This window comes from Fringilla coelebs (assembly GCF_963513975.1).
Source record: "Fringilla coelebs genome assembly, chromosome: 22".
NCBI lineage: Eukaryota > Metazoa > Chordata > Aves > Passeriformes > Fringillidae > Fringilla > Fringilla coelebs.
In genome coordinates this window covers 5096578-5112006 of record NC_140048.1, presented here as the reverse complement: position 1 = coordinate 5112006, position 15429 = coordinate 5096578, and the positions used below count along the sequence as shown (strand labels likewise).

The window sequence follows — 15429 nt, the reverse complement described above, 5'->3', positions numbered from 1 at the left end:
GAAAGGACTTTTACAGAAAAAAAAAATGTATGATTTTTCAGGCACTTACACTATAAACATGGCAGATTGTCCTAGACTGCAAGGCAATGTGTATTGTATTTGCCATCTGTGAGAGGTGGGGCACCTGTCTTCTGTTCAGTGGGCAGTTTTCCTTATCTCTTCCACAACCAGGGAGACACCTGCTGATAACAGGCTCTGGAATGTCCCTGCATGGCTGATAAGAGCTACAGCATCCCACTGGGAGATGTGAGCCCAGGGGGAGGAGCCAAGCATTCCTACCTGGATATAATCTGAGATTCTGGAACACCAGCACGGCTTCTCCACTGGATTTCCCAGAGGAGCAGCAGCTGCCTCTGCCCCTGGATCTCCAGAGGCAGACTGCACCTTCTCCAGGATCCTGCTCCAGCAGAACCACCCCTGGCACTGCAGGAGGGCTGAGCCACAATTCCAATGGCCCTGCTGCAGCACCCTGACCCACAGGGTGTCAGGCTGTGCTCTGACTCTGGCAGTGTTATTTTGTTTCACTGCATTGTTTATTTTATCTTTTTATTTTCTTCCCTAATAAAGAACTGTTATTTCCTGCTCCCATATTTTTGCCTGAGAGCCCCTTAATTTCAAATTTATAACAATTCAGAGGGAGGGGGTTTACACTTTCTATTTCAGGGGAGGCTCCTGCCTTCCTTAGCACACACCTGTCTTTCCAAACCAAGACACAGATAAGACCTTCTTTTTTTTGTGACCATGTTTTAATCCACGTGTAAAAATACAACTTGAGTAATATAAAATAATTAAACATAGCATAATTAACTGAGTAACATTCAGACAGTTTATTGGGTAAGAAGAAAGGCCAGGAGGTGCTTTAGAACACATTAACAGATGGGCTACAGATCAGTTCATCTACCAGTGCACATTCATCACACTGCAATACAGCTCATCAAGAGTGACCTGAAAGAAGTTTCTAAAGTTTATATTCAGGGAAAGCAGCATGGGACAGGGAAAAGTGGGGTAGGGGAAGAGACCCAGCATCTTCATCACAAAACAAACCAATATATGAACCTCTCTTACCACTCACTGATTATATGTGAAGATTATTTTGGCCTAATTACATTGGTTAAGTCACCCTTTATGTTAGTTTGTATCTAAAATGTTTTCTAGTACTAGCAAGCTTTTTGGAAAGCACAGAGATAAAACACTTTTTACTTTCAAAGCTCTTTATGACAATGATGTCAGCTGAGCAACCCTGTAAGTCAGGCAAAAATTAGCTGTTTTCTGAGACACAGAGAAGTTAAGTGACTTCATCAAAACCATGGTGAAGAATGTGTTAGTTATTTCTAATATCCTCAAGAACCTGGAATGATACTGTTTTTCAAACAGAGGGAATTGGAGGCAACCAGCAGCTGCTAGTAAGAAATTACCAAATTTTCATCTCAGTTTTACTATTAAAATACTTTTAATTCCCCCTACCTCAGAAAGTGTTCCACACATAGATTTCTGTAATAATGAGCTGTTTCATCTTAGTAACAAAAAGCACTGGTCCTTTCCAGCCCTAAGTAGACATCCAACCCAAGAAAGGGTAGGATGTCAAGATACAGTAAGAGTTACATACTCCAATGATCTTCCCATTATTACAATTATCAAAGATACAAGCCAAGTTACTTTAAGGAATTTAGCTGGAGTACTCTAGTTTTTGTAAAAAAAGTAGAGAAAAAGATAACTAACCATTCTTTGAAATGGAAAGCTATTAAAAACCAAGCTATCCTAAAATGAAGCACACAGCTGCTACAAAGGGCAGGATTAACCCAATAAACTTGTATATCCCCAAGTGCAAGGTTAACAGATTTGTCAGCTCAGCCCTTACTGATCCCTACCAAAAGCTTTTGGTTTGCAGAAATGTGAAATGGATATTGGAGCTAGGCTCTTCTTCATTCTGTAGGTCCACAAAGAAGCATCAGTAGAAACTCTGTTGTGTACATCTGCATTGAATAGTTTCCAAAACCTTCTGGATCTCCCCCTCCATCCGAGCTGAACTTCTGCATTTTCTCCTTGTGTTTTTAATCCTAACAAGTGTTTTGCTGTAGCAAGCAGCTGCTGAAGTCCATCTCTTCTTGTCCAGTGCCTAACCAGATCAGAGAGATCATTTGCCCATTTTAATAAATAAAAGAGGAAACTGTAGCTCATTAAATAGGCCTGCAAAGACTCCTCCCCATTAACCTCAGCTCAGGTATAACTGCTGGCTAACACTGGATAACATGAAGCCATAAAACCAGTCCCTAAAGAGCTGTTCCATGTACTCTGGTACCATCAACCCAGCTTTACTGCTGTCAGTACAACTGATGGGACACTTGGCTCTTTCAGATTTACACCATGAGGGTTTAACTTACTGTGCCAGGTGCAGGGTAACACCACGTGAGTTTATTGCTAGTTTATTGCTCGTGTGTAAAATGGTTCACACACACACACTTGTTCAAAAGCAAGGCTGTGACCTGGCACCAGGAGCTCTAGCTCAACACCTGTGTCAATTCCTCTGAGCTTATCACAGTTCCTGAAAAGAAGCTTTTCATGAAAACCTGTGTACAGGTACTAAGTAACACAGAAGATAATTCAGTTGCCACAAAGTAATATGTTATGGATCAAATCCATCTTTCCACTGGAAGGCACAAATTTTCCCCATTATGTTTGGCATGTTTTTCACACAGCTGAATAGCTGCTGAAACAATCAGCTCTCCAAAGGGCCACATGAACAGCAAGTGGCAAGGAGAAAACAAAGCAATGCTGTAAGGTATAGAGTGGGGAAAAGAGGTGGGGAACTTCCCTTCAGAGATCACTTAATTGTGATTCAGTGACACAAACTCTGGACTCCATTAGGAAAAATCTTGTTAACAAAATTGGTTTATTCCAACTTCCAGTCCTAATTTTTATGCAGAGCCAATGCAATAATCCAGATTTGTTTTTTCTAACACTGTATCTTTCTTCTTTGGTGAACTGGGCTTCTTATTATAAGACATTTCACTATAATACTGTGAATAATAATTTAAATTAACAGAGAAAAACAAATTGGGAAAAAAAAGCTTTTTTAAAATCAAGAATTTGTTTTCCACCTATATATCCACTAATCCATAGCTATTCAGAGAAATTTGGCACTCTGTCAGCTCTCCCTAACTTAAAAACTGTCATTTCAGAAACTAAATTCTAAGCAAATAGAAAAATGGAAACCATTTGTTTTTCTAAGGGTTTTCCAGTTGCATGGTTTGCATTTACAGCTTCAGCTTTTGTAGCAGAATACAGATTTACTGGTTTTGGCCTAAAGTTTGTGCAGTGGGCTATTTGTGCTCCAGTTTAGCAGTACAACCCACAGAGATTTATAACTTTGACGTTTCTAGACTATATGGGACAAGCAGAAGCAACAGTTCATGAATCAGTATCTAGTGCATTTCAGGGGGCTTGGAAATAAAACCTCAAAATTTGGCTAGGAAAAGCAAAAGTTAAAACATACTACAGATGAAGATGAAATATACTATAAGAGAGTGAATTAATGGCACCTACATTGTGATACTAAACATTTGGCAGTGTTTTCTGATTCCCATATGGGAGCCACTGGACTCCTTCACCACTATAGAAGTGATAAGAGAAATCATTGTGCTTGTGAAGTGAATGGAGTGTGATTTGAGGCTCTAGCTTTCACTGAGCTGACATTGAAAAAGTCAGGTGGCAGAAGGATGAGGTTCTTTAAACATTTCCTTATGGACCTTATGTCAGCTTGTTCCTCAAAGCAAAGCCACACAGTTCTCCCCTTCTGAAGAACTGATAAATCACTTTTTTGAAAGTATAAGCTGTGTTGTATAAGCTATCCAAAACCAGAAATCATAACATTCACTATCAACAGTGCAAGGTGGTCTTTCCATTCTTCTCACAGTCCATAATGGGCCATTTATTCACAACATCCACTGGTAATTGGCATGAACAGTGAATTATGAGGCCTGACCCCACAGCTCTTTTCACAGTTTGGGCAGAGCACCAGCTGGTGCCAATGTGATGCCAAAGACATAGAAAAGGCCCAGCAGCAGATTGAGCTTGGCTGTCCGCTGAGGAATTTTGCTGAAGCTCTGACTCCGGAACTGTCTTTCCAGTGAAAACGCCATGGGGATGGTGAGCAGGGGCAGCGCCATGCTGATGGTATAGCGTGTGGCCAGCACACAGAAAATCAGGTAGGGCAAGAAGAGCAGCACAGTGTAGAGGATGTAGGAGAAGGTGGGGCCAATGAGGATGGCCAAGGTGACGATTCCCGCCTGCCGGTCGGACTCCATGTCCCGGGTGTTGTTGCTGTGCAGGATGGCCTCGGTGCTGAGGGCCAGAGGGACGGCGTAGAGCAGGGGGGTCAGAGACAGGTAACCAACCTGCACTGCGTGGGCAAACACCACAGCCAGGGGCCCAAAGGTGATCAGGATCACCACATCGCCCAGGGCAACGTATTTAAATCCAATTCCTGTGGCAAGACACAAGAATAAAATCAAGCGTTATTAAAGAATTCAAATGACAGAAGAGAAAGGCTGAACTGTTATGTCATCCATTCTCATAGGAATATTACAAAACAACCAAAGCACATGCAGCTATGGACAAGAAACATGTTATTTCTTTCTTCTTTCTCAAGACAAGAATTTCTCCAGACAAACAATGTAACAAAAACTAAGGGCCAACGTGGCATTCACATTCTCTGAAATTATCCCTTCAACCAGGATTTTTCTCCTGGGAAGCTGAGAGGCCTCAGAGAAAAAAGAAAAAAATCCTTATTTCATTTGCTTCTCCTGTGTTTTGCTGACATGTGGAATGTGTTTGGAGATTGTTCACCCACAGGTGATTGTTCCATTGCATTCTGCTGTGAGTTGTTTTCACTCTTTGGCAAATCAGGGTCCAGTTGTGTTGGGGCTCTGGAAAGAGTCACGAGTTTTCAATATTATCTTTTCAGCTTTCAGTAAGTATCCTTTCTGTGTTCTTTAGTTAGTATAGTTTAGAATAGTATTCTTTAATATAATAAAGTATTATAAAGTAATAAATTAGCCTTCTGCGAACATGCAGTCAGATGCATCATTCTTGCCTTCATCGGGGTTTCCCAGCAAATACAATATGCCACATTTTAACACCCACCTAGAAATACCTGTCTCTGCAGAAACCTATAGAAATAAGGTACATTTCACTGTGATCATACATACTAACGTGATCCTGAAGAAATACAGAAAATGCTCAGAACAAAATGCAAAACTGACAAGACGCTTTCAGGGAAACGCACATGACTGAAAGTCTGACAGTTAGAAACTAAGTTGCTTTTTCTTCTCCTACTAATGATGTTTGTATCTATCCAACACAGGAAGACACTAAAATATCCTTGCCTTATTAAGAAGAATCACAAACTGTACAGCATTCACAGTGAAGCTCCATCTAAAGAATAACAACGAAACATTCCAAAACAAAGTAACATTCCTACCAAAGGAAAGAAAATATGCCATTAGCTACACTGCTAAAGGATATGAGATAAACTTCACAAAAAGATTCAGCTACAGTTCTGATAAGCATCTAAAGCCATATATGTAAACAATAATGCCTCAACACCACTATCCAACTGAAGATCTTAGCATGACTCTTCTCACAACATTCAATTGCAAAGAATACAAGTTCATGTACCAGTACTTCAGGAAATACCACAAATATTTTAATGCGATGCACTAGATAGATCAAGTGTGTCTTCTAGAAACCTCTTGACGATTCTATCACTTCTACATTCAGATTCACAAGAAACGGGATGCAGCACTTACCTCCAGTATAAAGGAAGGAGCTGGAGAGTCCTCCGAAGTAAATCAGGGCCAGGTGCTCCAGCTTGAGCGTCGAGACCGCGTAGAGCCCAGCAGCACAGATACAGCCCACGGTGTAGAGAAAGACTCCAAACCGTACTACATCCTGCGGCTCCAAAATCTGGTCCACCAATGTCCTGTCATCACTCTTCTTGTGATCGATGCCTTTGGAAAAGTCGTAATAGGTATTCACCAAGTTGCCGGCCCCGTGCACAGCCAGGACGGTCACGGCGCTTCCCACCAGCAGCCCCGGGTCGAGCGCTCCCTCAGCCCGGTAGGCCAGGGCGCTGCCCAGCGCCACAGGGGTCAGCGAGGCGCTGAAGCTCCAGGGCCGCAGCGCCAGCACATAGGCCGCGCACTTGTGTCTCCAGCCGCCGGGAGCGGCCCCGTCAGCGCCCGCCACCGCCGTGCCGCCGCTCTCGCTCCCGCGGGGGCTCTCGGCGCTGATGCTGATCTTCTGCACCACGTCTGCCGGTCCCATGCTCGCCCCGCTCTCGCAGCTGCAGCAGCGCCTAGAAGGGGAAGGGCCGCGTGTTAGCGGAGCCCGGGGGGAGCGAGGGGCGCCGCCGCTATGGCGGCCTGCGCGACATGCCAGGGCGCCGCCATTACCCGCCCTGCTGCGCCCGCCAGCCTGCCCGGCCTCCCCAACCCCGCGGCTCTGTGCGAAGAGTTCCGCACCTACCGGCACCTCCCGCTGTACAAATTAAAAGGGAAATGAAGCGGCCCGCGGCGGCGAGGGGCTCACCCCGCAGCACGCGCCAGCGGCACGGTTCATGTCAGAGCCGCCACGGAGCGCCCGAAGCCTGGCGCAGACACAGCCGCAGCCGCCTCGGCCGCTGTCACGGGCACGGCCGGACACATTTCAGCGGAGCACAGCGGGCCCGGCAGCGCCCTGCTCCCTTTGCGCATGCGCAGGGCGCGCTCTGTGGCTGCGCTGGAAGGACCTTGGAGCCTCGGAGCTCATCGCGCTTCAGCCCCTGCCATGGCCGGAGCGCCCGCCGCTGGGCCAGGCTGCTCCAGGCCCCATCCTGCACGGCCTTCGACACTTCTTCTCTGGGCAACTTATGCCAGTACCTCCCCAAACATCTTCCTAACATCTAAACTAAATTTCTTCTCTTTTCGTCTGAACCCGTTCCCCCTTGTCCTGGTTAAGAGTTCCTCCTTGTACGCCCCTCCAGATATTGAAAGGCTGCTCTGAGATCTCCACGCAACCTTCTCTTCTTCCACAACAGCACCACACAGCTCGGTGTCACTTGCTGAGGGTGCCTCAATCCTATTTGTCGCCGAAAAAGTTGGTGAATACCATCAGCCCCAGCACCACCCCTGAGGGACACCACTCGTCCGTCCCTGGTCTCGGTGTGGACAATGCGCCGCTGACCGCAACTCTTAACGTGCAGCTATTCCGCTAGTTCTTTATCCAACGAGTGGTCTATCCATCAAATCCATGTCTCTCCAGTTTAGAGACCAGGATGTCATACGGAACAGTGCCAAGCGCTTCACACAAGCTCCAGTAGATGATGCCGCTCGTTCTACTCTATCTACCCATGCTGCAGCCCGGCCATAGCCGGCACCTCACGGAAGGGCGGAAGCCGGCATCGGGAGGGTGGGCCTATTGAGTAAGCCCAGCCATTCTATTGGCCAGATACACTGCCACTCAATCACTATTGCCTTGATGATTGGTCAAAAGGCGACTGGCCTTGCGGTTCCTTGGGGAAGGGGCGGAGCTTTGAGCGCTTCTTCCCCCTTTCCCTTTTTCTATTGGTCAGATGTGATGCCGATCACGGCGTTTCCGGGAGCCGATTGGCCAGCCGCGGCTCGCCGGCGCTGCAGGCGCGGCGGCGGGGCAGGCACGGGGCCCGGGGCCCGGAGTAGGGGAGGCGGCGGCGGGTGAGTGAGAGCGGCGGTGCCTCTCATCATCATCGGCTCCCCTTCCCCTCACCTCCCGCTTCCTGCCCGGCCCGACCTGCCCGAGCGCCCGGCCGCGCGGCCCCGCCGCCTGCGGCCCCGCCGGCCGTGCTCGCCTCGCCCCGCCTCACCCCTCCCTCACTCTCGGCCTGCGGGGCTCCCCCCGCAGCCGGGCCTGCCGCGTCCTGCCCGCTGGGCTCTGTGGCCCTGAGGGAACCCCAGGAGCTGCCTCCGGGCTGGGTTGATGGGCAGCAGCAACCCCGCCGCTGCTCTTTGATCCGGGGAGCCTCTGCTGGGCTCCTGCCAGCAGCCACCTCGCCCATGGTCCCGCTGGATGTCTGTGACCGCGTGTGGAATATCTGGGGAGAAGCAGTTGAAATTCTGGTGTTAGTGCTTGGTTTGGTCTTACATAACCTGAATATCGGGGCGGGGGGGCGTCAAGCATCTGAAATGGTTTTGACGTAAAGAAAGGCTCCTGAGAAAAGTTTGTTTATGTGTTATGCTAGGAAACTTCGTGTTGCAATGATTGGCGTTGCTATAACTGGACTTCCCATCTCTAAATATCTGCTGGAGGATGTAACACTTGCCAGTGCTGAGTCTTCCTTGTGTTGGTGTAACACTGAGATTTCTGTGAAGAAACTTGGATGAAAGTGTTCAGGGAGGGCATATGATAGTGATATAATCCCGGGAATGGTTATGCTTACTTATTATAGGTAATTGCAAACCCTAGTTTCCCCCTGCTGTTTTTCAACTGTTGCATTACCCTTGATTTAGGATTAGATCACCCTAGGGGACCTGGCCTACTGTGATGTATTTTGGTATTTGAGGAGCTAGGGAGCAAATAGACTGGGGGTCATGGTATGTGGTGATACAGTTTTATCATGGAGTGTAATGCCTAAGGAATATAGTCATTGCTTGTAATTTTATGGTCTACCAACACAGCATCTTTATGGGTATTTTGGGAACAGTCAGGAGGGACAGCCTTAAGAAAGAAGCTCGGAGATTTCAATTCAAGCAGTAAAAGATGTGTGTCTCTGAAGAATTTACAGGACTTGATGCCCCTGAGCCCCAGCACACTGCCACCATGTCGGGTACGGTGTCCATTCTCCAACAATTTGCCAATGGCTTGAAGAGTCGCAGCGAAGAGACGAGGGCCAAAGCTGCCAAGGACTTGCAGCATTATGTCACCATGGAGCTGCGTGAGGTGAGTGCTACCGATGGCATCGTGTGAGTGTGGAGGAATGGGCTGGGTGCCTTGGCAAGGGAGGTTTTTGGAATATGGAAGCTGGTCTTAGGGAGGAGATGGGGCACAGCAGAGAGCTTATCTTTGCCCTCTGGCATGTAGGAGAGGTGAGCAAGTTGGTGACACAAACGGGTGGTCCAGTATCAGAATAAGTAAACTTGCTGCATATAGGTCACAAATAAGAGAAACTATTTTGAGCTTGTAATGTGTGGTTGATTTAATTTCTTTCTGTTTGAGTGGCATAAGAAGCATTGTCATTATGGAGGTTTTTGAGCAGGAGGGAGAGAGGGAATGCTGAAAGCTGATTTGAACTTTTTGCTTTTACAGATGAGTCAGGAAGAATCTACCAGGTTTTATGATCAGCTGAACCATCACATATTTGAGCTGGTCTCTAGCTCTGATGCAAATGAAAGGAAGGGTGGCATTCTGGCTATAGGTAAGTGAAAGTCCATAATGCTTCTGCTGAGTTTTCTCTTCATGCAACTACCTTTAGGGACAGATTTTCAAAAGGAATGAGCTTTCATAGCTGGGTCCTGATGTCTGACAGCTCAGGATACTGGGTGTGTCCTAGTTGCTGGCTCTGAAAATCTGCGTGAAGTGTCAGCATGGGAGCTACTGAGAGTGGCTGAAAACCTGGTACTTAATCGGCCCTGAGCTCTTCTGGGAGTTGAGCATCAAATGTAAATGCTGAGCACATGAAAACTCTGTTCTGGAGCTCAGCTGAGAGCACTTTGTGCTGCCTCTTTATATGTTTCAGGGTAGGCTGACTTTCTCAACTCTCTTCCATCTGGAGAGATTGATTCTTACTATTTTAATTTACCTGGCTCCATAACAGCAACTTCCATCCTCAAGAGGGGCTCACAGAGCTTCTGCTTTGATTCTGATCAGCCTCTCCATTAGCAGCTCTGGTTGTGTGCTCTCTGAGATTGCAGAGCTGCCTGAATCCCCACTCTTGGGGAAGTCAGCTTGCATAAATACTTTGCCTTCCAGGCAAGTAGCCTCTATTGTAGCAGTTACTTCTTAAATAGCCAAAAAGATGTTTATGGTTTAGGCTCATAGGCATAATCATCCAGTCCCAATTTGTTTGAAGACAGTGTAAATCCTTTAGAGAAATCTTTATTGATAACATCAGGTCTTAAGCTGACAGTATCACATTCAAGTTGTTTTGTGAATTTAGTGATGTTGAAAGGTGCCAGCTTGACAACCCTGGACACTTATGACCTCTTTACAAAACAAGTGCAACCCAGGCACTGGCAATGAAAGCTTCTGCCATGCTGGTGTCTGATAAATTTCCTCCACCCTCTCCAGGAGAGACTGTCTCTAGGACTGAGGAGGAGAGCATTGCCTTGGTCTGTTCAGTCTTTGACGATCCCAGGGTGAATTTTTTTTTTCCTCTTCTAAAACTAAAAATAGGGAAAATTTATGAGGCTACCAGATGCATTTTCCACTCACTTAAAAAGTTCAGGCTCAAAAGAATGGTGGCCCTTTCCTGTGCTTGATTTTTTTTTTTCCCTGTGGATTTGCAGTTTAGGGAGGCTTAATGGGAATCTTTAAGGAATGTGTAGGGAATACTAGCTGTCATCCAGGGATTACCTACAGTCTGCCTCACTGACTCCTGGGGAGAACTGCAGCACATGAAAACTGCAGCGATGCTCCCTCTCTCTGCAGCAAGTCTTATCGGTGTTGAAGGAGGTAATGCCACCCGTATCGGCAGGTTTGCCAACTACCTGAGGAACCTCCTGCCATCCAATGACCCTGTTGTGATGGAGATGGCTTCCAAGGCTATTGGGAGGCTTGCAATGGCTGGTGACACCTTCACAGCTGAGTATGTGGAGTTTGAGGTGAAACGAGCTCTGGAGTGGCTGGGAGCTGACAGGAATGAAGGTCGTAGACATGCAGCTGTAAGTGATGCCTTTTTTGTTGTCATGAAATAGTTGGGATTAGTGAACAGTGGTAGGAAATATGCACAGAAGTCTGCAGAAAAGCTTTGGTGAGGGTGGGAATGGTTGCCAGTCCATGTCTGAGAATCTGTAATGCTCTCGTGGCAGACAGCGTGCTGCTTCGTTGCCTCTCCATTAGCCCAGTGACTAATGAAGACAAGGCACTGTTATGCTGGGAATTGTCAGAGTGTGGGGATGGAAAAGCTCACAGACATCGACAGTCTAAACAAATGGTACTGCACTGTAAAAGTTGTGAGGTTTGTCTCTGTGTGCTCATCTTTCACATTGTTACTGTTTCCCTCCCCACGTCCAGGTCCTTGTCTTGCGGGAGCTGGCAATCAGCGTGCCTACCTTCTTCTTCCAACAAGTGCAGCCATTCTTTGACAATATATTTGTGGCTGTGTGGGATCCCAAGCAGGCCATCCGAGAGGGAGCTGTCTCTGCCTTAAGAGCCTGCCTTATCCTTACCACACAACGGGAGCCAAAAGAGATGCAGAAGCCCCAGTGGTACAGAGTAAGAAAATAACTTTGTTTTGAAGCAGCCCCTTATAATGCAATGCAGATGTTGAAGTGCCAGTTTTCAGAAGAGCTGGCTAAGCTAAAAATCTGTCACCTTTGTCAGTTAAAAAACTGCCTCTCCTTGAAAGGGTTGAAATTATAATGACTTTCAAAGTGAGTAGCTCCTTTAGCCTACGCTGCAAAAGTGAGCAAGATTTAACTCCTTCAAGATTACATTGGTCTATCTGCTCCTCATCTTCAGCTGTTAAACTTGACCTAGTTTTATAGCCATGCAATTATCTAGTGTCATCTCTTACTAGTAGAGGTTTTTATTAGTGTAGATAAAACATAAGTGTGAAAGATAAGAATTCTTTTGTCTGAACCTTTGCTTTGCTGCCATTGTCACATGAATTCAAGCTTGGTGATATCAAGTAAATTTTGGGCAGTGCAGTTGAATGTTAGGAATTTGGATTTCTTGTAATCAATAAAGTGATGCAGGTAGTGATGAGGCTGATATTGTGGTGTTTGATTAGTGCTGCTGAAAATGCTCTGCAGCAGAGTCCACAACTTCTGGGTGAATCAGAATTTTATTGTGTTACACTTTTATTACTCAATTGAGGTTTGTGGCTACTCTTGGAAAATTCAGAATGTCATTAACTCTTGACTGGCAGTACTACTTCATTTCCACAGACTTTGTTTCTTCATTGTCACTGAGATTTTTTTTCTTTTCCCCCAAGCATACATATGAAGAGGCTGAGAAGGGCTTTGATGAGACTTTGGCCAAAGAGAAAGGAATGAATCGGGATGACCGAATCCACGGTGCCTTACTGATCCTCAATGAGCTAGTGAGGATCAGCAGTATGGAGGGAGAGGTGAGCAAAGGAGCAAGGTGGCAATTATGGGCATTGATTGAGAGTGTATAGCAACTCTGCAGTCTGTGGAAATATCCCATAGTGTTGCAGTGGGGTTGTTGGGTGGAAAACTCATCTGAACATGGAGTTGAGCATTAAAGTGTGTTAGAGAAATAAAAAGGGACAAGTTTGGACTGAGGAGGTAATAAACTACAATGGAAAGTCCATTAACTTGATTAAATACAATGAAAAATATTTTTTTCTATGGAATGAGAACTCTCTAGCATGTTAGATACTCAAATATTTTTGCTGGATATTACTCAGTTACAGCCATTTGAATATTGATTATACAGGATGCTATTCAGGAGATTTGGGTAATACTGTACTGAGAGTATCTTAGTTACTTTTTATTTTTTAATGTTTCTCTACTTTGTCCAGCGCCTTAGAGAGGAGATGGAAGAGATCACTCAGCAGCAGCTTGTGCATGACAAGTACTGCAAAGACCTGATGGGCTTCAGTACCAAGCCTCGCCACATCACTCCCTTCACAAGCTTTCAGTCTCTTCAGCCCTCTCAGTCAAATGCTTTGGCTGGTCTCCTGGGGTACAGTGCTCACCAAGGAATTATGGGTTTTGCAACCTCACCTGTCCCAGTAAAATCTACTTTGGTGGAAAGTCGATGCTGCAGGGATCTAATGGAAGAGAAATTTGATCAAGTATGTATTAGTTCTTCAGCTTGTCTCCCAACATTCTCAACATCTGCTCTTGCAGGGGAATTGTATTCTGTGTTTTTACTTAGCAGGCAATACCAGCTAGTATTTAACTGAGCCTTCAAAACTCAATACTTATATCTGGCTTTGTCACTGTCTGGCTTGGGGCAAATGATTTATTTCCTTTGGAAGCAGTCTTGATTATCCTTTTCATTGAGGGACTCTGAAGCCAAATGTCAGTAGAATGCCTAAAAGCACACAGGTAATAAACATGTGTGTGTTACTGCCAATGGCCATCCTTTAAAGCCTGATCTATTTCCTTCCAGGTGTGCCAGTGGGTTCTCAAGTGCAGAACCAGCAAAAATTCTTTGATCCAAATGACAGTTCTCAATCTGCTACCACGATTGGCCGCTTTCCGTCCTTCAGCGTTCACAGGTGACACGGCAAATGGTTGGATGCTAGAAATACTGCTGAATTTGGGCTGGAAGTTATCCAGATCTCTCTGGTCCAGATGAATTTATGCAGCACACCAAATGTGGTGCTTGTCTGATGAGCACATTCCTCTGTGGGAAGACAGTCCTTTGTTCTGAATAAGTATGACTTGATGGTTGATGCCAAAATGTTGCTCTGATGAAGAAAATAGATTGGAATCTATTTTCAGGATTTGGTGATCAATACCATAAGACATAAAAACTTCCTTTTTCTGTTTTCTTCTCAATATGTCAGACTTGGAGGAGAATTCTCTCATACTCTGACTCAGTATATGCCAAATATTATTAGAGTTCTCTTCCTTTTTCTCTGTTGCATGTGCTAGGAAATACCTGCCAGCTTTAAAGCTTAGTTGATTTATCAAGCAAGTTTAGGGGAGTATCAGAGTTGGAGGCAAGTCACCAAGCTGCTCTTAGCGAGTTGGAACAATTTTTGTGTTAATTATTCCAAATTTCCAATTAATCACCATGAAACTATCAATATCTTATATGTGTATAAAACCTGTTGCAGTGGGGTGTTTTATAGCTCTTTTATTCTGGTGATTTTTCTTTTTAAAAACAAAGCCTTCTGTAGTTTGAAAAGCTTATTATATGGTGACATATTTGCCACTGATCATGTCAGCAAATTTAATATTACTATGTCCATTTTCTACTTTTTACACTCGTAAAGATTTAGTTGGAAATGTTATGCAGCCATATAAACCTAAGTGAATTCTAATATCTGTATTGTTTTCTCTTGTGGGCAGCTGATCAGTATCTTCCAGACACCATGAATCATGTTCTCAGTTGTGTGAAGAAGGAGAAAGAGAGAACAGCAGCCTTCCAGGCCTTGGGTTTGCTTTCTGTGGCAGTGAGGTCTGAGTTCCAAGCTTACCTGCCTAAAGTCCTTGAAATCATAAAAGCAGCTCTTCCCCCAAAGGACTTTGCCCACAAGTAAGTATGTGGAATTTAGAGGAAGAAATGGAAACACTTGCTCTTTATATAATTTTTGTAATAGGGATCAAATTCTTGTATTAAAATCAGAAATGTTTCTGTAAGACTGATAACACAGAAGGAGGATGAAGAAAGATGTTTGAAAAATAGCAGCTCCTTGTAATTTTGTGGTCCTTTTCCAGGAGACAGAAGTCTGTGCAGGTTGATGCCACAGTCTTCACCTGCATTAGTATGCTGGCACGAGCCATGGGACCCAGTATCCAGCAGGACATCAAAGAGCTTTTGGAACCTATGCTGGCTGTGGGACTGAGGTAAGCATAAATCTGTTTTGCTGTTAGCTGCAGGATGGCATTGTCAGCCATACAGAGTGAGATCTTAAAAGTGTTCAGATTGATAAGGAAGATGATTGCTTTTAAGTTGACATAAGTGATCTTTCAGAAGATCACTATAGCTGTTTCAGAAGAATGGTATGTTTTAACTGTTAATGTGTCTGTTATTTAAGAGAATTCATATCCCAGTAAAGAAATCTTGTTGTAGAACAGCTAGTCCAAAAGTATTCTCCTTTATTTTCCACTATTCAAACTCATTTGGCAGCAACCTGTGAAATTTTTGAAAGCATCTAACAGCCAGCAGACTTGTGCCATATCAAACTGGCAGAGGAGGAGAGCTGAAGTGCTGAATATTTCCTCCTGGCTTCTTTCACCTTTGTAGCTGACAGTTCTTTTTGGAGGAATTAATTAAGTTGTTAGCATGGAAAGGTGTGGAGAAAGTTTTGAGGTAGCACAAGACTGTTTAAATTATACTGTCATCTGGAAGTGAATTTAGTTGCTTTTTGGTTTAAAAAACATAAGTGTAAGAAGTCATTTAGATTTGTAACAGTTTTCCAGCAACACTGGGTGCAGCAGTCCTGGGACTTTGCTCACCAGTTTATACAGGAAGGTCACTTCATGTCTCAGCTCACACAAGGACCCTGTGCTCTGCTTGCAGGTGTTGCTCTCATGTGCCAATGCCCACAATTAT

The 15429-nt window shown here is 45.0% G+C and overlaps 2 protein-coding genes across 6 annotated transcripts in view; one reads left to right on the top strand and one right to left on the bottom strand.

The window, feature by feature from the left end:
- Positions 1 to 775: 775 nt before the first annotated feature.
- UBIAD1 (UbiA prenyltransferase domain containing 1) lies at positions 776 to 6443 on the bottom strand. Its single transcript, XM_084220169.1, has 2 exons — positions 5808 to 6443; positions 776 to 4483 (listed from the first exon to the last, which is right to left on the bottom strand). Exons 1-2 carry the CDS (start codon positions 6322 to 6324, stop codon positions 3996 to 3998), a joined length of 1005 nt encoding a protein of 334 aa, XP_084076295.1. The 5' UTR covers positions 6325 to 6443; the 3' UTR covers positions 776 to 3995.
- A 1200-nt stretch (positions 6444 to 7643) lies between these two features.
- MTOR (mechanistic target of rapamycin kinase) overlaps positions 7644 to 15429 on the top strand; it is a 70372-nt gene continuing 62586 nt past the window's right edge. For all 5 annotated transcript variants that reach the window (XM_084220116.1, XM_084220114.1, XM_084220115.1 and 2 more), the window contains exons 1-10: positions 7644 to 7730; positions 8789 to 8952; positions 9319 to 9427; positions 10660 to 10892; positions 11245 to 11445; positions 12167 to 12301; positions 12719 to 12994; positions 13315 to 13423; positions 14223 to 14409; positions 14592 to 14720. In XM_084220116.1, coding sequence (XP_084076242.1) covers positions 8833 to 8952; positions 9319 to 9427; positions 10660 to 10892; positions 11245 to 11445; positions 12167 to 12301; positions 12719 to 12994; positions 13315 to 13423; positions 14223 to 14409; positions 14592 to 14720 — 1499 coding nt within the window. In that variant the 5' untranslated portion in view covers positions 7644 to 7730; positions 8789 to 8832. The remainder of the gene's footprint in view (positions 7731 to 8788; positions 8953 to 9318; positions 9428 to 10659; positions 10893 to 11244; positions 11446 to 12166; positions 12302 to 12718; positions 12995 to 13314; positions 13424 to 14222; positions 14410 to 14591; positions 14721 to 15429) is intronic.

What these genes read in the sequence shown, in the direction of transcription:
- UBIAD1 (XM_084220169.1), bottom strand. Translation starts at nt 6,324, where the DNA reads ATGGGACCGGCAGACGTGGTGCAGAAGATCAGCATCAGCGCCGAGAGC. An exon ending in CTCCTTCCTTTATACTGGAG is followed by an intron (nt 4,484 to 5,807) that starts GTAAGTGCTGCA and finishes GTCTTGCCACAG; the next exon opens with GAATTGGATTTAAATACGTT.